Source organism: Oncorhynchus mykiss, chromosome 23 (assembly GCF_013265735.2).
Source record: "Oncorhynchus mykiss isolate Arlee chromosome 23, USDA_OmykA_1.1, whole genome shotgun sequence".
NCBI classification, from domain to species: Eukaryota; Metazoa; Chordata; class Actinopteri; order Salmoniformes; family Salmonidae; genus Oncorhynchus; species Oncorhynchus mykiss.
Genome location: NC_048587.1, coordinates 35,365,634 through 35,391,880, shown reverse-complemented (window position 1 = coordinate 35,391,880; position 26,247 = coordinate 35,365,634). Strand labels below are relative to the sequence as shown.

At 41.7% G+C, this 26,247-nt stretch overlaps 1 protein-coding gene across 1 annotated transcript in view; it reads right to left on the bottom strand.

Annotated features, from left to right (window-relative positions):
* LOC110503107 (PDZ domain-containing protein 7-like) overlaps nucleotides 1-26,247 on the bottom strand; it is a 47,417-nt gene that overhangs the window by 8,663 nt on the left and 12,507 nt on the right. The window contains exons 8-15 of the mRNA XM_036959901.1: nucleotides 20,065-20,128; nucleotides 13,574-13,805; nucleotides 13,353-13,358; nucleotides 12,777-12,949; nucleotides 10,216-10,307; nucleotides 9,917-10,008; nucleotides 7,421-7,489; nucleotides 3,344-4,045 (exon numbers count right to left, since the gene is read on the bottom strand). Coding sequence (XP_036815796.1) covers nucleotides 3,344-4,045; nucleotides 7,421-7,489; nucleotides 9,917-10,008; nucleotides 10,216-10,307; nucleotides 12,777-12,949; nucleotides 13,353-13,358; nucleotides 13,574-13,805; nucleotides 20,065-20,128 — 1,430 coding nt within the window. The remainder of the gene's footprint in view (nucleotides 1-3,343; nucleotides 4,046-7,420; nucleotides 7,490-9,916; nucleotides 10,009-10,215; nucleotides 10,308-12,776; nucleotides 12,950-13,352; nucleotides 13,359-13,573; nucleotides 13,806-20,064; nucleotides 20,129-26,247) is intronic.

Here is a 26,247-nt window from a genome sequence, read left to right as displayed (position 1 = left end):
TAAACCCTTTACAATGAAGATCTGTGAAGTTATTTAGATTTTTACTTATTATCTTTAAAAGACGGGGTCCTGAAAAAGGGACGTTTCTTTTTTTGTTGAGTTTATGAGAAAATCTGAGAGATACAAGAAATATATTTTTTTACGTGTATTTATCCCTTTATTTTTGACACTAAACTATCTCCATGTATACTTCCATTCATTTTTTAAAACTGGTACCAGAGACCTTCAGTCCTAGAGCAAAACAGAGAGTCTCAGGTTTCCACAGAGGGGTCATATTAGTGAGTAGCCCAAACCATTCGGAAGCTGTAGACAGAAGTTGGCAGAAGAGGCTGTACTGACTTCAGACAAGACTTTTCAAACCAACGTTTTTGGGAGAAGACTGATTTTCGGGACGTCTCAAGGTCTGACAAACACCGCTGTAGCTCTGCCACTGTTCACTGCAGTTGCAGAAGGGCGATATCGGCGGTTGTGGTGGATTGATATTTCTAGTGGTGGAAAGATATTTCTAGCTTAAACAGACAGACTTTGATGGGGAATTTTGTATTATGTTAATTAGATTTCCGCAGCGGCGTGGAAATTGTAGGCTAAGATGGACCAATAACATTATAGTTACTCCACCATACTAACGTAAATGACAGAGTGAAAAGAAGGGAGCCTGTACAAAATAACAATATTCCACAACATGCATCCTGTTTGCAATAAGGCACTAAACTAAAACTGCAAAGAAATGTGTCCTGAATACAAAGAGTTATGTTTGGGGTCAACAATACATCACTAAGAATTGTACCACTCTTCATATTTTCAAGCATGATGGTGGCTGCATCGTGTTATGTGCATGCTTGTCATCGGCAAGGCTAGGGAGTTTTCAGGATAAAAATACACAGAATAGCACTAAGCAAAGGCAGAATCCTAGATGAAAACCTGATTCAGCCTGCTTTTCAGCAGATACTGAGAGACAAATACACCATTCAACAGGACAATAATCTAAAAGACAATATCAAATATACACTGGAGTTGCTTACCAAGACAACATTGAATGCTCATGAGTGGCCTAGTTACAATTTTGAATTAAATCAGCTTGAAAATCGATAGAAAGACTTTAAAATGGCTAACATTCCAACTGATGGAGCTTGAAGAATTTGGAAAATAATAATGTGCCAATATTGTACAATCCAGGTGTGCAAAGTTCTTAGAGACCAAGAAAGACTCACAGTTGTAATCGCTGCCTAAAGGTTATTATAACATCTATTGGCTCAGCGGTGTGAATACTTACAGTGCATTCTGAAAGTATTCAGACCCCTTTACTTTTTTCACATTTTGTTACATTATAGCCTTATTCTAAAATTGATTAAATAGTTTCTTATCAATCTACACACAATACCCAATAATGACAAAGCAAAAACCGACTGACAATTTTGTATTTTGTAATGTATATATGTGTATATAAAAAAAAGGAAATATCACATTTACATAAGCATTCAGACCCTTTACTCAGTACTTTGTTGAAGCACCTTTGGCAGCAATTACAGCCTCAAATCTTCTTGGGTATGGCGCTACTTTCACGTTCGTCATATGAATCGGACCAAGGCGCAGTGTGGTATGCGTACATTCTTTATTATTATAAGAATGAACACTGAACAAACTAACCAAAATAACAAAACGACACGTGAAGCTATACAAAATAAGTGCTGACAGGCAACTACACATAGACTAGAACCCACGAACACAAAAGGGAAAATGGCTACCTAAATATGATCCCAAATCAGAGACGACGATAAACAGCAGCCTCTGATTGGGAACCATATCAGGCCACCATAGACATACAAATACCTAGACATACAAAAACCCTAGACAATAAAAAAACTAGCATACCCACCCTCGTCACACCCTGACCTAACCAAAATATAAAGAAAACAGAGATATCTAAGGTCAGAGTGTGACAGCTACAAGCTTGGCACACCTGTATTTGGGGAGTTTCTCCCATTCTTCTCTGCAGATCTTCTCAAGCTCTGTCAGATTGGATGGGGAGTGTTGCTGCGCCGCTATTTTCAGGTCACTCCAGAGATGTTCGATCAGGTTCAAGTCCAGGCTCTGGGTGGGCTACAAAAGGACATTCAGAGACTTGTCCCAAAGCCACTCCTGCGTTGTCTTGGCTGTGTGCTTAGGGCCATTATCCTGTTGGAAGGTGTTGGAAGGTCCTGAGCTCTCTGGAGCAGGTTTTCATCAAGGATCTCTCTGTACTTTGCTCCGTTCATCTTTCCCTTGATCCTGACTAGTCTCCCAGTCCCTGTTGCTGAAGAACATCCCCACAGCATGATGCTGCCACCACCATGATTCACTGTAGTGATGGTGCCGGGTTTCCTCCAGACGTGATGCTTGGCATTCAGGCCAAAGAGTTCAATCTTGGTTTCATCAGACTGGAGAATCTTGTCCCTCATGGTCTGGACTCCATTGTTTTCTTGGGGACCTTCAATGCTGCAGAAATGTGTTGGTACCGTTCCCCAGATCTGTGCCTCGACACCATCCTGTCTCGGAGCTCTACGAACAATTCAGTCGACATCATGGCTTGGTTTTTGCTCTAACATGCACTGTCAACTGTGGGACCTTATATAGAAAGGTGTGTACCTTTCCAAATCATATCCAATCAATTGAATTTACCGCAGGTGGACTCCAATCAAGTTGTAGAAACATCTCAAGGATGATGAATGGAAACAGGATGCACCGGATCTCAATGTCGAGTCTCATAGCAAAGGGTCTGAATACTTATGTTAAAGTATTTCTGTTTTTTATTTGTAATACATTTGCAAGAATGTCTTAAAACCTGTTTCTGATTTGTCATTATGGGGTATTGTGTGTAGATTGATGAGAAAAAAAACTATGACATGTTTTATTCAGACTGTAACATCAAAATGTGGTATAAGTCAAGGTGTATGAATACTTTCTGAAGGCAGTGTATGTACATGTACAGTATGTGTGAGTATATGCTTGAGCATTTATATCAATCTTAGAAAATGTGCACCTTCCCTTCCAATATTGTAGGATTTTAACACTATATGATGATCTATGAGAACGTATGAACTGCTTTTGTTTTGTAAAGTGCCATATTTATTGAATTTATTGCATTTGTTGACGGTAGAGCTGGGGGGGATATCCAATAAAAATATATGTAAAAATAGAACATCATAAAAAGACAGTTGAATCAGATGTGTTACACTTTGTATAGCCTTACAAGGGGTTTATTTTATACAGGGCCATTGTTATGTAATAACACTGATCTCTCCTGGTAAGGTAGAGTACTAGCAGGCTGCAGATTAGTTGGCGACTCTCAAATAGGCCTACTCACCCAGAGACTGTTTTGTTTTGGAGATGGTCACCGTGGTGATCTCATACTCCTGAATGGCTACAGGTGTTGCGTTTCCATGGTGACCATTCTGCGACCGTCCTGGCGAAAGTCTGTTCACTTGCTTCACCTTCCCTCTCTGGCCTTGTCCCACCCTCTCCCTCCCTGTCGATGGGCTTCTGTCCTGTGGGGGAGGCTCAAGCACCTGAGCCTGGGTGGGTTGAATGTTCCTGGGGGGTAAGTGTACTCTCACCTCCATGTACCCCTCGGCCATCCCTCCCTTCCTCTCAGGGCCGCCTTCCCATTGGTCCCTCCTGACCCTTCCATTATGTTTGTTCCTCACCGGCGACCGCCCCCGCTCCGGAGTGGTATCTTCCGACAGCAATGAGGTCTCATCATAGTGCCGGGGCCAGGACAAACCATTCTCTCGCCTATTTGGAGAGTGGTTGGTTTGAGGTTGCCGTCTGGTAGTGTGTGGGGATTCTGTGAGGAGCCAGTTGGGGGGTGAGGGGCTCGGAGAGCGTGAGCGTGGGGTGTGGTGGGTGTAGCTGTCCATGGGGACATCCAAGAGGGGGGTGAAAGCACGGGAAGGGGGCAGGAGACCATCCTGGAGGCCAGACACACGTAGTCTCTCTAGGTCTTCCATCAGCTGACGGTCTCTCCCCAAGTCCTTGGCTGGCTGAAGCTGGAAACCACCATGGTAGTCTGGAGAGGAGATATACAGTGGGGCAAAAAAGTATTTAGTCAGCCACCAATTGTGCAAGTTCTCCCACTTAAAAAGATGAGAGAGGCCTGTAATTTTCATCATAGGTACACTTCAACTATGACAGACAAAATGAGAAAACAATCCAGAAAATCACATTGTAGGATTTTTAATGAATTTATTTGCAAATTATGGTGGAAAATAAGTATTTGGTCACCTACAAACAAGCAAGATTTCTGGCTCTCACAGATCTGTAACGTCTTCTTTAAGAGGCTCCTCTGTCTTCCACTCGTTACCTGTATTAATGGCACCTGTTTGAACTTGTTATCAGTATAAAAGACACCTGTCCACAACCTCAAACAGTCACACTCCAAACTCCACTATGGCCAAGACCAGAGAGCTGTCAAAGGACACCAGAAACAAAATTGTAGACCTGCACCAGGCTGGGAAGACTGGATCTGCAATAGGTAAGCAGCTTGGTTTGAAGAAATCAACTGTGGGAGCAATTATTAGGAAATGGAAGACATACAAGACCACTGATAATCTCCCTCGATCTGGGGCTCCACGCAAGATCTCACCCCGTGGGGTCAAAATTATCACAAGAACGGTGAGCAAAAATCCCAGAACCACACGGGGGGACCTAGTGAATGACCCGCAGAGAGCTGGGACCAAAGTAACAAAGCCTACCATCAGTAACACACTACGCCGCCAGAGACTAAAATCCTGCAGTGCCAGACGTGTCCCCCTGCTTAAGCCAGTACATGTCCAGGCCCGTCTGAAGTTTGCTAGAGAGCATTTGGATGATCCAGAAGAAGATTGGGAGAATGTCATATGGTCAGATGAAACCAAAATATAACTTTTTGGTAAAAACTCAACTCGTCGTGTTTGGACAAAGAATGCTGAGTTGCATCCAAAGAACACCATACCTACTGTGAAACATGGGGTTGGAAACATCATGCTTTGGGGCTGTTTTTCTGCAAAGGGACCAGGACGACTGATCCGTGTAAAGGAAAGAATGATTGGGGCCATGTATTGTGAGATTTTGAGTGAAAACCTCCTTCCATCAGCAAGGGCATTGAAGATGAATCGTGGCTGGGTCTTTCAGCATGACAATGATCCCAAACACACCGCCTGGACAACGAAGGAGTGGCTTTGTAAGAAACATTTCAAGGTCCTGGAGTGGCCTAGCCAGTCTCCAGATCTCAACCCCATAAAAATCTTTGGAAGGAGTTGAAAGTCTGTGTTGCCCAGCAACAAACTCAAAACATCACTGTTCTAGAGGAGATCTGCATGGAGGAATTAATTCTTCACCTTGTGAAGACTTACAAAAAATGTTTGACCTCTGTCATTGTCAACCAAGGGTATATAACAAAGTATTGAGATAAACTTTTGTTATTGACCAAATACTTATTTTCCATCATAATTTGCAAATAAATTCATTAAAAATCGTACAATGTGATTTTCTGGATTTTTTTTCTCATTTTGTCTGTCATAGTTGAAGTGTACCTATGATGAAAATTACAGGCTTCTCTCATCTTTTTAAGTGGGAGAACTTGCACAATTGGTGGCTGACTTAATACTTTTTTGCCCCACTGTACATGTTATCACACACATATTAACACACACACACACACCGACACTCACTCATTCCCTTTAACCCCAGAAGACCCACTGTATTGTACTATAGTTCTAAACCTTCCTAGCACTGGTCAACCGTCTGTTTGGCAGTGACACTGTGTGGGAGTTTACAAAATGGAGTCCATTCACCAAAGGGCCCAATCTGCATATTTCTATCGGAGGTCATCACCCTGACCTGTCAGAACTCACTGGCTGTGTTTGACATGTCCGTTTTCTTCCGCCCCGGTGGAGTCAGCTGACCTTTCAACCCCTTAACCCCTCACCTCTGAGTGCTAGATGGCCGGGGTAGCGGCGGTAGAAAATGCCTTCCCTCTGCGTTTTTTACTCTTGAATGGAGAGAGAGTTTGAGAAGCTTTTAAGGTATGCACACACACATGCACTGTGTCTGACTCTTGAATTGGTTTAGTTTGAGAAAGGCTTCAAAGGCTCCATGCAGTCAGCCCACGCATGTCTATGACTTGGCACTGCTCCTCTCTGGCTTTTGTGTTTCTCACAGAGACGTAATACAAGCCTTCCTACTGAAGTCATCTGACACAGGCCTGTGTGTGTGTGTGTGTGTGTGTGTGTGTGTGTGTGTGTGTGTGTGTGTGTGTGTGTGTGTGTGTGTGTGTGTGTGTGTGTGTGTGTGTGTGTGTGTGTGTGTGTGTGTGTGTGTTTGTGTGCAGGGCCGGGGCTGGGCCTAAGCGACATAAGCGGTTGCTTAGACCCCAGGGTCTCAAGATCTCAGTCGGGGTCTTACTGTTAAAAAGTTAAAGTAGAAGAATACACAATGTGCAATTTCAAAATGTTGTTGTGCATCAGCCATTTTTCTTTTGTTATGTCAGTCACTGGCAGTCACTCAATTAGCTCAATTAACCCATGCATGTCAGCTAACATTTTTGTCAGTTAGTTTAGCTAGCTATATAAACTTGTAGTAATCATGGCTGAGTAATCAACCAAGCTCGAAGAGCACATGCCCAGGGGCCTTGACCTCCAGGGGTCCCCCATTGATTTTGGTAGTCACTCTCACGCAAATATCATATTAACATGACATAGGTTATGGCAAAATGTGTAGAATTTCAATACATTTGTTAGAATATATCTAAATCTTCTCTCCGGCCCTTGCCAAAATGTGTAGAATTGCAAGAAATGATCTGTCATGTAGCGAATTTATCCCACAGACCCATGGCAAAATGTGTAAAATTGCAGCAAACTTGCTTTGAAACTGCAACATTTTCTCTGCACCTCATTGCAAAATGTGATGAATTACTGGAAATGAACTCTAAAACATACCTTTTTTTCTTTCTGCCGTCAAGACGGGGGCCACTAAAAGGTTTTGACCTCGAGGTGGGGGCCCCCCAACAACATTTTGTTTAGGGACCACCAAAACTCTAGGGCCGTCCCTGTGTGTGTGCTGCATGTGTATGAAATGGATATTGGATATTGAGCAGGTGTTTCAGTCAGACAGGATATGAGATGTACTGGAAAAAGAGGGAGGCGAGAGGAGATATGAAAAGAGGAGAAGAAGAAGAGACAGGAAGAGATGAGGAGGAGGAGGATAAGTTCTCTGGTTATATAATATCCTATTGGGATCAGGCAGAGGAGAGCGGTTAGAGAAAGAGAGTGGGTGAAGAGAGAGAGAGAGAGAGAGAGAGAGAGAGGGAGGGATGGGGGAATGAGGGGGCATTATACACACACACACACACACACACACACACACACACACACACACACACACACACACACACAGAGAGAGAGACCTGGTATGGGGGTGATGAGGTGTCGTCGAGGGGTTCCACTGCGAGGAGAGCGCAGGACAGGAGACCTCACTGAGGACGAGAACACAACAAAGATATAAACATACAATACTAGAATACAAAACATTACCCCCCCCAACAAAACTCTCCCTCCACTCCCCCCCAACCCCTTCCCACCACCATGCCACTGTCCACCAATGCACCAACAAAATGAACAAAAGACAACAACTAAGGAAAACAACAATGCAAACAAACAAAAGACATCAAGGACAACAAAAATCAAAACAGCAAGGCCGACTGTATGTGTTTGAGTGCATGTGTGGCGCTATTTACATATGTGTATGTGTCCGAGTGTGTGCACATGAGTGCATTTGAATGCATGTGTAAACACGTACAAGCACCTGCTTGTACCTCAGCCTGAGGCAAACAGGCATGGGATATAACAGTCATTCAAAACATATTTTTGGGGGGGGGTTTATTTTGACATTTATCTTTGACCGTCAGAAACTCCACTCCCACTTGTCTCCAGTTCCACATCCCAACCCTCAGCTTCTCTCTGCCCATCCCACCTTTCTCTGCTGGCCACCCTCTTCTGATTTCTACGAGCCATATATCTTTCAACTATGCTGTGATGTTTAACATACAGTACAATTTGAATGTATCTAATCGAATAGAATCCACAGGTTATTAAGAGTATTAGTATATTAGCAATTGACTGACCAAGTCTCTCCAGATCTCTCAACAATGCTATTTCTAGGGTCAATTTTAGAATAATGTTATGCTTTTTTAGCCATTCCTGAACCTGAGACCAGAAACAGGCTACCTGAGGGCAATACCAGAACAAATGGTATATTGATTCTGTATCCTCACAACAAAATCTGCAGAGCTGCAATGGTTGCATGCCCCAAATATTCAACATTTTGTTGGTGGCATCACATTCCTAGTGGGTCAGAAGTTTACATACACTCAATTAGTATTTGGTAGCATTGCCTTTAAATTGGTTAACTTGGGTCAAACGTTTCGGGTAGCCTTCCACAAGCTTCCCACAATAAGTTGGGTGAATTTTGGCCCATTCCTCCTGACAGAGCTGGTGCAAATGAGTCAGGTTTGTAGGTTCCTTGCTCGCACATGCTTTTTCATAAAACTAAAAAATGTTCTATGGGATTGAGGCCAGGGCTTTGTGATGGCCACTCCGATACATTGACTTTGTTGTCCTTAAGCCATTTTGCCACAGCTTTGGAAGTATGCTTGGGGCCATTGTCCATTTGGAAGACCCATTTGCGACCAAGCTTTAACTTCCTGACTGATATCTTGAGATGTTGCTTCAATATGTCCACATAATTTTCCTCCTCATGATGCCATCTATTTTGTGAAGTGCACCAGTCCCTCCTGCAGCAAAGCACCCCCACAACATGATGCTGCCACCCCCATGCTTCATGGTTGGGATGGTGTTCTTCGGCTTGCAAGCCCCCCCCTTTCCCTCCAAACATAACAATGGTCATTATGGCCAAACAGTTCTATTTTTGTTTCATCAGACCAGAGGACATTTCTCCAAAAAGTATGATATTTGTCCACATGTGCAGTTGCAAACGGTTGCCTGTCTTTTTTATGGCAGTTTTGGAGCAGTGGCTTCTTCCTTGCTGAGCGGCCTTTCAGGTTATGTCGATATAGGACTCGTTTTCAGCATCCAGCATCTTCACAATGTCCTTTGCTGTTGTTCTGAGATTGATTTGCACTTTTTGCACCAAAGTACATTCATCTCTAGGAGACAGAACGTGTCTCTTTCCTGAGTGGTATGACGGCTGCGTGGTCCCATGGTGTTTATACTTGTGTACTATTGTTTGTACAGATTAACAGGTACCTTCAGGCATTTGGAAATTGCTCCCAAGGATGAACCAGACTTGTGAAGGCCTACAATGTTTTTTATGAGGTCTTAGCTGATTTCTTTTGATTTTCCCACGATGTCAAGCAAAGAGGCACTGAGTTTGAAAGTAGGCCTTGAAATACATCCACACGTACCCTTCCAATTGACTCAAATTTTGTCAATTAGCCTATTAGAAGCTTCTAAAGCCATGACATGATTTTCTGGAATTTTCCAAGCTGTTTAAAGGCACACCCAACTTAGTGTATGTAAACTTCTGACCCACTGGAATTGTGATAAAGTGAATTATACGTGAAATAATTTGTCTGTAAACAATTGTTGGAAAAATTACTTGTGTCATGCACGAAGTAGATGTCCTAACCGACTTGCCAAAACTATAGTTTGTTAACAAGAAATTTGTGGAGTCGTTGAAAAACCAGTTTAAATGACTGCAACATAAATGTCTTCAACTGTACTTTCCTATTTATGCTATTTTTGTTCCTCTGCCAGTTTTGATCCTTTATATTGGGCAGACAGACCAGTTCCCTACCTCCTCCCGCTGCCACCTGCCTCTTCTATAAGGAGTTAGCACTAGAGCAGAAACAGACTGCCGCCCCGGATATTTTTGATGTTCTTACATGAGCGGCTCTTCAGTATGTCGTAGGCCTCCAGTTCAAAGGGCATGACAATACTGTCAAAACGGCCCAGCTCTGTAGGAGGGATCAGCATCCTGGAAAGACACAGAGAGAGGATTGGTGAGAGGAACTACACATGCAGACACACACACACACACCTGCTTTGTCGTATCAGTAATAGTGACACACCATGGAGTACATTAACCACACTAGCATACAGCACACACACACACACACACACAAACATCCCACATGTAAACACACGCATGGACGGACGGACATACGCGTGCACACACACACACCTGATCTCTCGTATCAGTAGTAGTTTCTCAGGTCGGTCCAGTATGGCCAGTAGAGGGTGTACTAGATCCTCCACCACACACTCCAACATAAACTGATACAGATAGAGAGAGAAAGAGAGAGGGTTCATCTTAATAGTCTCTAATAAATAATGTTGTTTTCCTTTCCTACATCTGAAACAACTGGACAGGTGAGAGAAGATTCACAGTATTCATCTTAAAAAATGTAACCCTAGGTCAAGCCTCTATTCCCTTCCCTCTACCCGCTATGCACGTGTGTGGATTTGAGACAAGATACAGATGATGCCACCCTGATAGCTTATGCAGCGTTCTGAAGGAAAAGCTGAGGAGTTGACCATTTTGGTGTGAGGAGTAGAGCGAGTGAGTGTGACGGATAGAGGGAGAGAGAGAGAAAGAGAGGAGCTCCATCAGAAGCATTGTTTATTTAAAAACATACATACAATATCAGACACATATCGCTAACCCTTTAACAAAAAAAATGCAAAAAATATCACTAGACTGGGAGAGCGAGATCAGATGATGGCCGATATTTGACCCTTGTCATACAGATGTTGGGTCTTAATTTCATCACTATTTTGTTGCAGATAGGAAATTCAACTTGTAGTGTATTTGAGTTTCAGACTTGATTTGCCCTAACGAAAAATGTATGTATCAACCCCTACAAAAATGTCCATTAATTATAATCCACACAATAATTCACATTTCCTGTTGCTGCAGGATTATTTTTCTGCTGTCGCAAACTGGCTCAAATGAAGATCCTACATCTATAAATGACGGGGAAAATCTGTCTTTTGTCTGAGACGCCGGCGGACACACCGATCATTGTCAGACATTCAGACACACACAGGAAACCATACTTTACATGAAACTCATCAGTCTACAGTACTATGGGTACTATGGGTACTATGGTTCACTGTTAGCTGCTCCGAAAGTGGTAGGTACTGTATGTCTGAAATTGAGAGGAACCAAGCTGTGCGCCAGAGGCAAAAATAACTGATCCCTGCCATGAAGGCTGCCAGAAAGACGTGTCCGAACGTTGCTTAAATCCACTAGACAGGCTCATCCCAGCTAACAATTCTAGGGAGATAAAGTTTTTATTGTGTTACCTGTAATGTTCCCCTGATGTTGGAGTGTCCAGTTTTCCGTTAGTTGGGGGAACATTCTATGTATGTTAGTTAAAACCTCCTAAGAAACTATTCAACATGTTTTGGTGTTAAAGTTAGAAGAACATTCCCTTAATGTCAAACAAAACCAAACATTCACTGACTGTTCTCAGAATATAACATGTTAGACATGTTTCATTGGAACATTGCAAGAACACTCCTGTGTCTAATTTTCTGAGGGCTGGGAGAATATTCCCATCAATGTCACACCAAACATACACAGAACACGGTTGCTATTTTTTCAGAATATAAAATAATAATATTCAATTACTGTATGAATAAACTTACACAAGTGTGTCAAATGTGTAAGTTAGAAGCTTTCATTGTCAAAAGACAGCGAGCTGTGACTGGATCAGCAGTTCACCAATCAGGGCCTTGATGGGCTTGGGAACAGTAACAAGGGTGTGTGTGCCCTGGGTAGAACTTTTTTTTTTAATTGGGGGGGGGGGGGGGGCGTTTCTATGCAACGAAAAAACATACCCGGGACGAACCGGGAACAAGACAAAACGTCCTCGGGGGGCCATGACACAACGTACCAAGAAAGTCTTAAAAGCGTCCTCAGGGACGACCCCAGCACCAACAGGGAACTACTGTAGACAGAACCTCTAGGGGACCATAACTCAATGTCCTGACGACTTCAAGGGACCATTTCGTGACATCCCGCCCCGTATCCATATCTCTACCTGTACATGACCATCTGATCATTTATCACTCCAGTGTTAATCTGCAAAATTGTAATTATTCGCCTACCTCCTCATGCCTTTTGCACACATTCTATATAGACTCCCCCTTTGTTTTCTACTGTGTTATTGACTTGTTAATTGTTTACTCCATGTGTAACTCTGTGTTGTCTGCTCATACTGCTATGCTTTATCTTGGCCAGGTCGCAGTTGCAAATGAGAACTTGTTCTCAACTAGCCTACCTGGTTAAATAAAGGTGAAATAATTTTTTTTTTTTAAATCCAGCCCCGCATCACACACAAGTGCCTGATTGAAATAATGTTATTATCTTGCTTTGTTATTTTTGTTTCTGTTTCTGTATGTCTGATATCTTTCATTTCTACGGACATCAAAGTGGTAGGGTCTAGGAAGAGGGGCAAGGAATTGTTTCTGGATTGGCCCTTGCACTGTTTCAGACAGCCATTCCGGCTCAGTAGCTCTGCAGTGTCTCACTCAATATGCTGTTTTGTTTCAGGAACTCACTTACCTGCATTGTCTTATGACAGTCATTACAGCTCAGCATTTTCCCTCTCCGAGTGTCTCAGTCTGCCATTTTGGTTCAGAATTTACTCTTAAAATGTCTCCATTAGCCATTACAGCTCAGAACAGTCCTCATTTACAGTGTTTCACTCAGTCTGACATTTTGGCTCAGTGACTCACCCGCTTACAGTGTCTCATGACTGCAGTGACCTCGTCCTGACTGAGCAGTTTCCTGGCCATGTTCTCCACTTCTCCCAGGGTATCAGGGTGAAGCAGGGGGCTGCTGTCCTTCAACCCAGCACGGGTCTCCCTTGGAGACGTCAACAGCTGGAACGGACGACCCCTCTCTTTATCTAGGGAGTCAGGGGGACAGATATCCGGGGATATATAGAACAACATGATCACACAATGAACGTTGACATTGGTCAAATAACACAGCGACAGAAAATGTGCTTGTTCTCTGAACCACAAAATTACAGAGCTACTGAGTGAGTAGTAGTAAATGCTAGTAAAATGCTAGAGAGTGATTAGGAGACATCTGTTTAGCGACGCTAGCGAGTTGGTAGAGGTAAGGGTAATAGCCAGTGGGGTTAGGTTAAAGAGGGTTTCTGTTTGTGCTGGTATCAAACCTTGGGTTGCACAGTGAGGTTAGTGTTAGGGTTGTGGTTGAGAGTTAGGGTTGAGGCTATGGTTAGGGTTAAACCGGGATGTGGGCATGAAGCTAGGGTTGGGTCGAGGCTATGGTTAGGGTTGAACCGGGATCTGGGCATTAAGCTAGGGTTAGGGTTAGGGTCGTGGCTATGGTCAGGGTTGAACAGGGATATGGGCGTGAAGGTCTCCAGTCTGAGATGGAAGGACTGGTGCTTTTGTGTGTCTGATTGCTAACATGCATGCATTCATGTGTTTGTGTGGTTGTCCAAGTGAATGTAGGATGTATCTTTTTATAAAGTTGTGCCAGTGTATCTTGGTCCTCTCACCCTTGTCAGCATGGTGGGAGGGTGATTTAAATCGACCCCTGTGGGAGTCCCCTGTCCCTGTCTCTCTACTGTCCCGTGATGTGTCTCTCTCTCTCCTGTTCCTGGACATGTCTCTCCGTGCATCTCTCTTAAAAAGGAGGCTGACGAAGGTCTTGGAGCGCTGCAGGGTCTTGCTGCCCTCTCTCTCTCCTGCACTCTTCTCCTTTCCCTGCTTCTTCTTCTTCTGCTTGTCCTCTGAGGGAGCAGCATAGATAGAGATCAAGGTTAATGCACCACCTCATGAAGTGACATCATAATATACTGTATTAATTTATTTGATACGGTTGAGTTTGAATACTAGATCTGACGTGACTAGCACTCTGCCTACTCTTCACTTCTTCTGCAGCTGTTGCTTGTCCTTTGGTGGTTAGGGGGAATGGTCAAATCAAGTAAGGCCCTGCAATCCCCAGGAAACTTTGGTGTGGGCCTTAGGTCAGGGAAAACTGACAGAAAGCCTGGTCACCCATGATACAAGTCAGTATTCGACATCCATCCATGTCTGAGGATGTCGGGAGATGACGTGGAAACCAGCCACTAGGGGCAACAGTGAGCGCTGTTACCTTCAAGTTGGGTTTTTCTTTCAGGTGTTGTGGATGGGAATGGCAAATGGTTGTAATCATCTGCCTCTGATTCCAAAGGTTGAAAGTTAAAATCCAGTAATACAATATATTTTGGGGATTTGGGTTTTAATCCTATCCCAAACCTTAACTCTTACCTTAACCATTTGGAATCACTTAACCACTAAACTTAAGATTCTGGAGTTAATGCCTGAACTTAACTTTAAACACTTTGTAACAACTTCAACATGGATGAACATCGAATTCTGACATGAGACTATGAGAGCTGGTTGGACATAGGGCTTCTATCATAGTTACATAGATGCCCTATGTTTTTGCTTTTCTAATAACCAATTTCTGCATTCATGCAAGTGACTGAACGACTCCTCGCTATCAGTATCTGTAATTTGGCAGTACGCCCAGACCATTGTCTTGAGAACAAAAAATCTCGGTTTCAAGGTCTCAGCTTAGAGAAGAAACCTTGTGAGGTCTTGGTCTGTCACATGCATGACCCAGTATTGGTCGGTCACATGAATGAAGCAAACTTTAATGATTAATTAATTATGAGTGATGAATAAGCAAAATCCTGCAAATATAACTTGTCTGTATATAAGAGAACTAACGGGACTACCCCAGGTGGAGCTCCTGATTGACATCTGTACTTGGTGCATTGAGTTGGTTGGAAACTCTCCAGCGCGCTGATAATAAAGGATGATTCATTCAAGATTGACTTTGAGTGTCCCTGGTGGTAATTTCCACGACAATTTGGCATCAATGATCAGGATGATTGATTCTGCATGTGGAGCTTTCCAGTGGGGGTCTGCAAGGAAAACCAATGGCGCATTTTATGAAGCTTGAGGAAAATTCCCTTCTGACCAAAAACTGTGAGCTGCCTGGAGGAGACACAACATCCGCAAACAATTGAGGGACACGGCAACTGATTTAAGTCAATTTAAATGAATTTGTATAAAATTAGTTTTTTCCTATAATAAAATCAATAAAACGAAACATCAAAATGGAGGAGGGTACCACTAGTCTTAAGTCAAGTAATAGCATGAAGTGAATGTGGATGTGAGATGTGTGAGTATAGTGAATATTTATGTGAATATTGTGTGTGTGGAAAGTATTAAGCTGATTGAAATCTGGATATTAAAATAATGAAATTTGGATGTTAAGGAATATTAGTTAAGTGACTGAAATTCCGATAGTAAGCTGATTGAAATGTGCATAATAATGTGGGAAAGTGCGTCTGTCATTCTACATGTATGCGGCAAGACTATAGACACAGAGACTATAGAGACGCGAGACTATAGATACTATAATGAACATAGATACTGTAGAGACTATGGAAGAACCGTGGTGGTGCTACATATGACAGACTTAGAGAGAAGACTACAGCGAGAGCAAGTAACGGTACCATGGAAAGCCCCGCTGACAGCTGTCTGTAGGCATTTATAAGAGAAGTGTCTACAGTACGTGTTCTGCAGTGACTAACACAAGGTGCTATTCTATATGTATAGGAGATATAGTCCGTATTGCCCAGCTACAGTCCCGAAACCTGAAGGATCTGGAGAAGGTCTGTATGGAGGAGTGGGCCAAAATCCCTGCTGCAGTGTGTGCAAACCTGGTTAAGAACTACAGGAAACGAATGATCTCTGTAATTGCAAACAAAGATTTCTGTACCACATATTAAGTTCGGCTTTTCTGATGTATCAAATACTTATGCCATGCAATAAAATGCAAATTAATTACTTAAAAATCATACAATGTGATTTTCAGGATTTTTGAATTTAGATTTTTGATTTTAGATTCCGTCTCTCACAGTTGAAGTGTACCTATGATAAAAATTACAGACCTCTACATGCTTTGTAAGTAGGAAAACCTGCAAAATCGGCAGTGTAACAAATACTTGTTCTCCCCACTGTATGTTGCATAGGAAGTAACGACAAGAGAATAATTGAAGAGGTACATGGAGTAATAAGGGAGATTACTGAGTGTGTTTGGGAATAGTACTAAGTGAATGTGGATGTGAAAGTTGTGTGAGTGTGAAAGGACGTGTTAAGCTGATTGAAATTTGGATAATAAAAGGAGTGAAATTAGGATAGTAAGACTATTAAGTACTGAGTGAATGGGAGCTGTCAGGGGACTAGCTTGGGTGTGAAAGAGGTAATATGGGAGATTACTGTGCGTGTCTGAATGAATTCCCCAACCAGTTCTATTAGCTGAGTTTTCCAATCTATTACGTTATCTACGGTTATTATAAATGTATAGGAAGTAGCGTCAAGCTAGTCTTAGGAGAAGGCTAGAGTGAGGGCAGGAGGCCCCACTGACAATTGTCTGTAGGCATGTATAAGAGTCGTGTCTATGTGGTCGAGAAACCACAAGGAACCATTGAAGATACATATAGTGAACACCACCGCCCATCGATCTACAGGTAGTGAGCACTGACACGATAAGCCATTGAAATGTTTGAGGGCAACAGCTGAGATGGATAAGGGCTGGAGACAATGAAGTTCATTGATGCCCACGGACACTGAAATTTCCTCGAGAACATGATATGTGTACCTCTCGGGCTGCTGCGCTGTGATCGTTGTAGGTGGTGTGGACGTGAATAACTAAAGATGTATAATGTTAAATAGGGATTCTGTGTGGAGATACGAAAGAAGAGAGTATTATTCTGAATATGCTGTTAAATAGAACACTAGAGTGAATATTTAAACCCCTGTAGGACTGGAACACTGGTGTAGAGGAGGAATTTGTGATGTAACACACATGTATAATGGGTTACTAGAGATAAAGTAACATAATACTGATTGGAATGGTTTACTAGAGATGATCAAGTAACAATATAAATAATAATAATCAACTTGCACACCCACTCATAGACGTAGGTAAGTGGTGTAAAGTAAAAAAGTATTCTGAGAAATGTTCAGGGTCCATCACGGATCATGTGATAAAGATAAGGTTAAAGCATTGTACGGGACTTGACTTACCCGTAACCAATACAACTAGAAACTATTATGACATTTTCACCTCACTGGTAATACATTTTGAAATAATGGACATTTAATAAGTATGAAACATAAAGTGTGATCAGAGTGTATAAGATTGAGAAGGTTTTCCTATTGGGAAGGGAGTCCAAGTTGAGGGAAACGGATATGGAGACTAGTGAAAGTAACAAAGTGAATGGTAATTGGCTTTCAGATAGCACTCTAATAATGCAATGTCTTAGTAATTTGAAGAAGTGAATGTTTCAATACAAGGTCACATGACGAACAGAAGGATTGAGCATTGGTACTGATATTAAATTAGAGGCCGCTGTCTGGTGTTTGGGTTAGAGATAAGCTTCCTGTGGAACAATAGATAGCCACCAGTAAACAATGAACTCAAACAGGCTGTAAGGGACACAGTGGAGAAATTTGTGACAGAGGTATGAATAATTAATTGAATAAGACACGTTTTTGACAATTTCCAATTATTATTACTCAGTTCTATAGTTTGAGAGGCACCAGTGATTTAAGTAAGAAGGTAATTTCATAAAACACAATAATCTGTTTCCATTACATAGAACTGTGTCCATTGATTTAAGTAAGTCATGTCATCTAAAACAATAATCTGTTTCCATTACATGGAATTGTGTCCAGAATAAGTAGATCCAAGTAAATGTTTTTAGTAATGAATATTGAGCAGATAATCCTGCACCAACCTTTTGAAGGTCCTAGCAGGTTTCATATTTTGACTAGTTTATGTACCAGGGACAGTTTGTACAGAACTGTATGTGAATGCAACAGGTCAAAATGACAATGATTACAAGAGAGGAGCTCTGGGGCTGTTTACTTTAAAAGGTGCCTATTCAGCTTGACGGGACACTGTATCATCTGATGTGTCTGAAGTATAATTCTGAATGTGCATGGGTTTATCAAGACTTCATGCCCAAGATGCAGAAAACTCTTCCAGGACGTATGGAATGTCCACAACCAAGTCTTTTTTTATACAGTGGGGAGAACAGGTATTTGATACACTGCCGATTTTGCAGGTTTTCCTACTTACAAAGCATGTAGAGGTCTGTAATTTTGATCATAGGTACACTTCAACTGTGAGAGACAGAATCTAAAATCAAAAATCCATAAAATCACATTGTATGATTTTTAAGTAATTAATTTGCATTTTATTGCATGACATAAGTATTTGATACATCAGAAAAGCAGAACTTAATATTTGGTACAGAAACCTTTGTTTGCAATTACAGAGATCATATGTTTCCTGTAATTCTTGACCAGGTTTGCACACACTGCAGCAAGGATTTTGGCCCACTCCTCCATACAGACCTTCTCCAGGTCCTTCAGGTTTCGGGGCTGTCGCTGGGCAATACGGACTTTCTGTTCCCTGCAAATTTTTTCTATTGGGTTCAGACTCGGAGACTGGCTAGGCCACTCCAGGACCTTGAGATGCTTCTTACGGAGCCACTCCTTAGTTGCCCTGGCTGTGTGTTTCGGGTCGTTATCATGCTGGAAGACCCAGCCACGACCCATCTTCAAAACTCTTACTGAGGGAAGGAGGTTGTTGGCTAAGATCTCGCGATACATGGCCCCATCCATCCTCCCCTCAATCCGGTGCAGTCGTCCTGTCCCCTTTGCAGAAAAGCATCCCCAAAGAATGATGTTTCCACCTCCATGCTTCACGGTTGGGATGGTGTTCTTGGGGTTGTACTCATCCTTCTTCTTCCTCCAAACACGGCGAGTGGAGTTTAGACCAAAAAGCTCTATTTTTGTCTCAACAGACCACATGACCTTCTCCCATTCCTCCTCTGGATCATCCAGATGGTCATTGGCAAACTTCAGACAGGCCTGGACATGCGCTGACTTGAGCAGGGGGACCTTGCGTGCGCTGCAGGATTTTAATCCATGATGGCGTAGCGTGTTACTAATGGTTTTCTTTGAGACTGTCCCAGCTCTCTTCAAGTCATTGACCAGGTCCTGCCGTGTAGTTCTGGGTTGATACCTCACCTTCCTCATGATCATTGATGCCTCACGAGGTGAGATCTTGCATGGAGCCCCAGACCGAGGGTGATTGACCGTCATCTTGAACTTCTTCCATTTTCTAATAATTGCGCCAACAGTTGTTGCCTTCTCACCAAGCTGCTTGCCTATTGTCCTGTAGCCCATCCCAGCCTTGTGCAGGTCTACAATTGTATCTCTGATATCCTTACACAGCTCCCTGGTCTTGGCCATTGTTGAGAGGTTGGAGTATGTTTGATTGAGTGTGTGGACAGGTGTCTTTTATACAGGTAACAAGTTCAAACAGGTGCAGTTAATACAGGTAATGAGTGGAGAACAGTAGGGGAATTCTTACTGGTTGGTAGGTGATCAAATACTAATGTCATGCAATGAAATGCAAATTAATTATTTAAAAATCATACAATGTGATATTCTGGATTTTTGTTTTAGATTCCGTCTCTCACAGTTGAAGTGTACCTATGATAAAAAATTACAGACCTCTACATGCTTTGTAAGTAGGAAAACCTGCAAAATCAGCAGTGTATCAAATACCTGTTCTCCCCACTGTATGTTTTCCATTAGTTCTGTGTCTTTCCCTTTGAGGGGCTTCCTGAGGCAGCAGTTATTGAGACTGTGTACTGTGCAGTGTAAAGGTGCCCGAATCCAGCTGTTGAGGTAGCTCCCAAATTAAGTAAGCAATGGCCATTTAGTTTGTTTTCATCCGACAATTTTTACCACACACACGCCAGCACCCACACACAACCCACCTTCATAAGAAATGTACTGAAAAACCCAATGTAAATCAGATACACAAAATGTTTGAAATATCTTTCAATCATGTCTGAGGTACAGGGAAACAAACAATCACTTAATGGGCTTGAATGACCTCTGTTCTAACTTCCTGGCGAGACCTGATCACCCTCGCTAGAAAGACTAGAGCCATTGGGTGAGATTTAAATGGGCTGTGGGTATGCAAAATTAGGAATAAGTTTAGAATTTATCAACAGTCCTGTGTGTGATTCGGGAACAAGAGAAAGAGAGAGAGTGACCACTGCCCCTGAATATGGGACACCTGTCTCTAGTCTTTTTTACTATTCCTTGAATTACCATATGGGATACAATTAAGTTAAGATGGAGTCATTACGGGTTGTAATTCTAATTCTATTTGTTATTTTGATTTAACAGGCAGTGTTGTTTTTTGGGGATGCATGAATCACGATGTAAGTCATGTGTCCAAAGGGGGCATTACCAGAAGTATATTGCTGTTGTTTGTTTACTTTGTTTTTGTCTTGCTTCAACAAAAAAGGATTGGCCCTCTGACTTCCTCACCCTGTAACTCTGCAGTGAGATTTCCATGGAGTATAAGCCAATTTTAGGGAAAAAAATTGTTTCAACAGTGTTGTTTTTCTCTTTGACATTTGTCTAAGACATTTGTATTAAGAATATTGGTAGTAGTAATAATTTGTCATACAGTGAAAAATGTGTCATAAAATAAATCATTTTTCTGGATTTCCTGAATCAGAAATGCCCTAAACTAAACTGTTGTTCTGGTCTGTCCTCTCTCGAGGTTATGGTGAAGGTGACCACAGATGGTATTTAGATGCATGAAGGGATAAATCGTCCGAGAACAGTGTGAACCTCACCCCCTCGAACCGGCTGAAGTAATGGTGACAATGGCGTTTACTATAGTCCTTCATCACTTCTACCATGCGACCTGAGTCCGTGCTCACTCCACATGAGTCCACGTGGAGTGAGCATGGAGAGAGATCCCGTCCAAACTTCTCTCATGTTGCTGGTGTACTAGTAGGAAAATTAACAAGACATAATGGACTGTAAAGGACAGTGGTGGCTCAGGTGAGAGAAAATCGGGACATTATCAAGGGCCATCCACTTTTAACATGTGCCATTGGGAACAACTGAAATGGGAGGGGGGTGGACAACTGTGCCCTTAACTGATTTTGAGGTATCGGGATGATTGTGGAGATCTGCACGCTGCAAAATCTATAGTACATGACACTCACGACAAAAGCTCCAGCGGGAAATGTCATTGCCAGAATCCATCAATGAAATTGTGTAATAATGTGTGTAACTGTATGAAGTGAATGTCTTAAGCCATGGTTTTACAAGGAGAATTATACAACCCAGAATGAAGGTTTTGAAATTATGAATTGTCTGGTTTTATGTATTGATTTGCCTTACTTCAATAAAAGTATAGAACCTTATGATAGAAGCTATAAGCTAAGGCTTACCTATAAAATGTAATAGTAATTATCACAGATTGAGTGATAAGAGGAGGGAATATGATGGAAAATATTTTGTTTGTGCTTTTCTAATATCTAATTTCGGTGTTCATGCAAGTGACAAATCCTCACTATCAGTATCTGGAATTTGGCAGTATGCCCAGACCCTTGTTTAGAGAACGAAGCAGTTTCAAGGTCTCAGTTTAGCAAGAAGAATGACCCAGTATTGGTCAGTCACATGAATGAAGCAAACATTGATGAATAGGGCTGTTGCGGTGACTGTATTACCGCCACACTGGTGGTCATGAGTCATGAAGGCAGTCAAATTCCATGTGACCATTTAGTCACGGTAATTAGGCTTCTCTCTGATACTGCTGCTGGTCACTTTTTAGGGCTAGAGGGCAGTATCCTGAATTTCTGCCTGACTGATGTGCCCAAAGTAAACTGCCTGTTACTCAGGCCCAGAAGCCAGGATATGCATATATTAATATTAGTAGCATTGGATAGAAAACACTGTGATGTTTCTTAAACGGTTCTTAAACAGTTGTCTGTCATAATGTCTGAGACTATAACAGAATTGATAGGGCAGGCGAAAATCCCAAGAAAATCCAACTAGAATTATTTTTTTCAGCTCCCAGGCTCTTATTATGGACACCTGTTGGAAACCCCAATGTCCGTCACCCAAATTGCAATTCCTATGGCTTTCACTAGATGTCAACAGTCTTTATTCAAGGTTTCAGGCTTCTTTTTTGAAAAACAAACAAGTATTTGGAGTTTTTGCTGGGAGAGCACCTGGACCAAATCAGTCTTTCAAGGAGGGCGAAGGCGTGCGCTTACGAATTTTCCTTTCCTATTGAACATAGTATTTTCTGTGTTAAACATTACAGTTTATTTCCATTGTTTGATTTGTTTGGACAAAGTTTACCGGTAGCTTTTTGGACTCTTTTGTCTGCATGTTGAGCGAGTGGATTACTGAAATCAATGGTGCCAACTAAACTGGCTTTTTGGCATATAAATAAGGATTTTATTGAACAAAACAATCATTCATGTTGTATCTGGGACCCTTGGGATTGCAAACAGAGGAAGATATTCAAAGGTAAGTGATTTATTTAATCGCTATTTGTGATTTTGTGAAGCCTGTGCTGGTTGAAAAATATGATGAAATGGGGCGCTGTCCTCAGATAATCGCAAGGTATGTTTTCGCCATGAAGCCTTTTTGAAAATCTGATTAACAAGAAGATAAGCTTTTAAATGATATAAGACACTTGTATGTTCATTAATGTTTAATATTACAAATATTTATTTGAATTGTGCGCCCTCCAATTTCACCGGATGTTGTCGGCTTTAATCCCGCTAGTGGGACACCTAGCCCCAAGATTAATAGCCTACCAAACTTGCTAACTGCTGGTCCTCAGCACTCTATTGTCCCTCTAATCACTCTGATGTCAATGCAAATGTAATCGGAAATCTAATCAAACACTTCATGAGAGCCCATGAGCTCATGTTGCACAACATTTCTATAGGCTATGCATTTGCGCGAGAAAACAGAGTAATGGCATCTACTAAAAAGAGGAGGATCCAATCAGCTTTCTATAGGCTAGGTCTACTATATTTATTTCTCACCTTTCCTAATATTAAGCACATTGCTTATATTTACAACATGAGCATAGCCTACCGTCCTCCATTCGATATATTCAAGTGCATAGATGACATGTATTGCCAGTTTCAGTGCAGGTGCATGATAATGGTCCATTCTGAATCAAAAAAAATGTCACACATATTATTTAGTATATGTAAAGACAAGATTAAATCAGGAATAGTCTGATGGGTGACAATATTAGCCTATCACTTGTGAATTATATTATCACTTGTGAATGATGCCAAGCATAAGAAACAATGCTTTTTTTGCGACTTTTTCAAATCATAGTTGCACACCTCATGTAGCCTAGCTGATAGGCCTATATGGTTTTGACAAGGTTTGTATCACAACTGAAGTGGCCAAATAACTTCTTAATATAATAAAGCTCAATAATCCGCTTTACAAGTGGTGTAGAGCAAACTGGCATACATAAGCAGCGGTTGAGTAAAGTTTGGGATAGATCATTTTGTCACGACTTCCACCGAAGTTGGCTCCTCTCCCAGTTCGGGCGGCGCTCGGCGGTCGTCGTCGCAGGTCTACTAGCTGCCACCGATCCTTTTTCCTTTTCTTTTGGTTATGTCTGTTTTGTGTTTCACCTGGTTTCAATTTGGTTAATTAGGGGGGGTATTTAATTTGACATTTCTTTTGGTGTTTTGTGCGGGATTGTTTTCGTTTGAACTGTCAGTGAGTTTGGGTTTCGTTTTATTAGCTCGTGTTTTACAGGTGGTTTTTCCCTGGACTGAGTCTGAGTGGGGTTTTCGTGGCTATTACTGTAGTCCGGTGTCCTGTTGTTTTTTGAGCTAGTTAAATAAAACACCCTTTTCTTTGGAACTTGTTTCTCCTGCGCCTGACTCCACACCTACATCTCCTTGGAGAGATCTGACACATTTTCTTCACAAAAATGCACCTTTATAATAAAAGCATAACATGCATAATTGCTTTTGTGGTCACTTTTGATAATGGTATTTTCTGCTAATGGAACATTCCGCTTATAGCCTACTACCATGTGCGCATTGCTGTGCTCATAATGTGAAGAATTAGCCTAATAGTTTGGAAACATTTCAAGCTAAATGTTCTGATCTGTTATGTCAGCCACATTGCATAAAGCGTTTTTTTTTATGCTAGTGGTTGTATTAATTTGGGATCTATCGCATTCCACAACTGTCCCAGACTATGTTTGAAGACTATGTTAGCCTTAATTTCTCAGAAAAATAATAGACGGATGAGTTTCAGAAGAAATGTCTTTGTTTCTGGCTATTTTGAGCCTGTAATTGAACCTACAAATGCTGATGCTCCAGATACTCAACTTGTCTAAAGGCCAGTTTTATTGCTTCTTTAATCAGAACAACACATTTCAGCTGTGTTAACATAATTACAAAATGGTTTTCTAATGGTCAATTAGCCTTTTAAAATTATAAACTTGGATAATTTAGCACAATGTGCCATTGGAACACAGGAGATGGTTTCTGATAATGGGCCTCTGTACACCTATTGTATGTAGATATTCCATTAAAGAAATCTGCCGTTTCCAGCTACAAAGTCATTTACAACATTAACAATGTCTACACTGTATTTCTGATCAATTTGATGTTATTTTAAATGGACAATTTTTTGCTTTTCTTTCAAAAACAAGGACATTTCTAAGTGAACTTTGAATGATAGTATAAATATATAGACGAGCAATGTCAGATCGGCACAGACTAAGATACAGTAGAACAGAATACAGATATGTAAACATTATTAAAGTGACTAGTGTTCTATTCAGCAGCCTCTAATGTGTTATTGATGGCTATTTAACAGTCTGATGGCCTTGACATAGAAGATGTTTTTCAGTCTCTTGGTCCAAGCTTTGATGCACCTGTACTGACCTCACCTTCTGGATAATAGCGGGGTGAACATGCAGTGGCTCGGGTGGTTGTTGTCCTTGATGATCTTTTGGGCCTTCCTGTGAAGGCAGTGCAGTGCCGTTGCCGTACCAGGTGGTACAATTTTGGTTATTGACAATATACTTCCCAGCGGTTTAGAATGTACATTGATTCTCTACACTATACATTGCTTGTTTAGTCACATGAACTGAAATTAGGCGAACTTTTAGAATTTTAGCAACCCTCCCTTAAAATCTGGTCCCAATTCCAAAGTCACTTTATACTTAAACAAGCAAGCGGCTGCTCTCCATTAACATTTAATCATCTCTTCCCAGGGTCACAGATTGACACGGCATTCCAGTTCTGACACAGGAGAGATCTGGTGTTATTTTTGTGACCTATTTGTTGATAACACATAGGTCTCATTCAATACTCTGAGGGTTGACCATAATATTCCCAATACCCAACACATTTTTAGATACCTGCAAACTCACAGCTTTGCCAAAAAACATTTAGATTAATTTACAATGGAGCCCACTGTCTCGTGTCCAGTCGAGAGGTGCTTAGCCTAAGTGTCCAGTCGAGAGGTGCTTAGCCTAAGTGTCCAGTCGAGAGGTGCTTAGATCTTAACCCTTATCTGAAGGGCACAATCTGGAGATTATACAACATAATACAGACCATTAATCCGCCTTTCTTTGCAAATACAAAATCTGCATGGGAGCAAGCAAGACATAGGTGGCGAGCTACCCGATGATATATGGCAACAAAGTATTGAGTGTATCCACACATTATCATTTTGAATAAGGCATGGGCTTCTTCAGTTTAAGGTTTTGCACAGTCTCCATTACTCAAATGACAGATTGGCAAAAATATACCCAAATGTTGACCCCAAGTGTTTGAGATGCAGCGACTGTGGGACACACGTTTTGGTCATGCCAATCTTTGAGTGACCTCTGGGACCCCATTTTTGAGACATTCTCACATATGTGTAATACAACTGTTAGCCCCAACCCGGTCACTGACATTATTGGGGAACTTCCCCTAGACCAGAATGCTACCACGCTTTCGCATTTGCCACTCTGTTAGCTCGCCGCCTTGTCCTCTTTCACAGGAAGTCTGCAAAGCCGCCCTCCTTTATGCAGTGGGTTAAGGAAGTGATGTCATCTCTGCCTCTGGAGAAGGTTAGGTACACTGTGCTTGGGTCCCAACAAAAGTTAGACATAATCTAGTCCCCACTTGCATAGTTCGGTAAGCAGTCATGTCTGTTCTAGTGGTCATTTGTGCTGATAATTTTTATATAACTTTTTCCCCCCATTGTTTTTGTCTCTATTACTGTT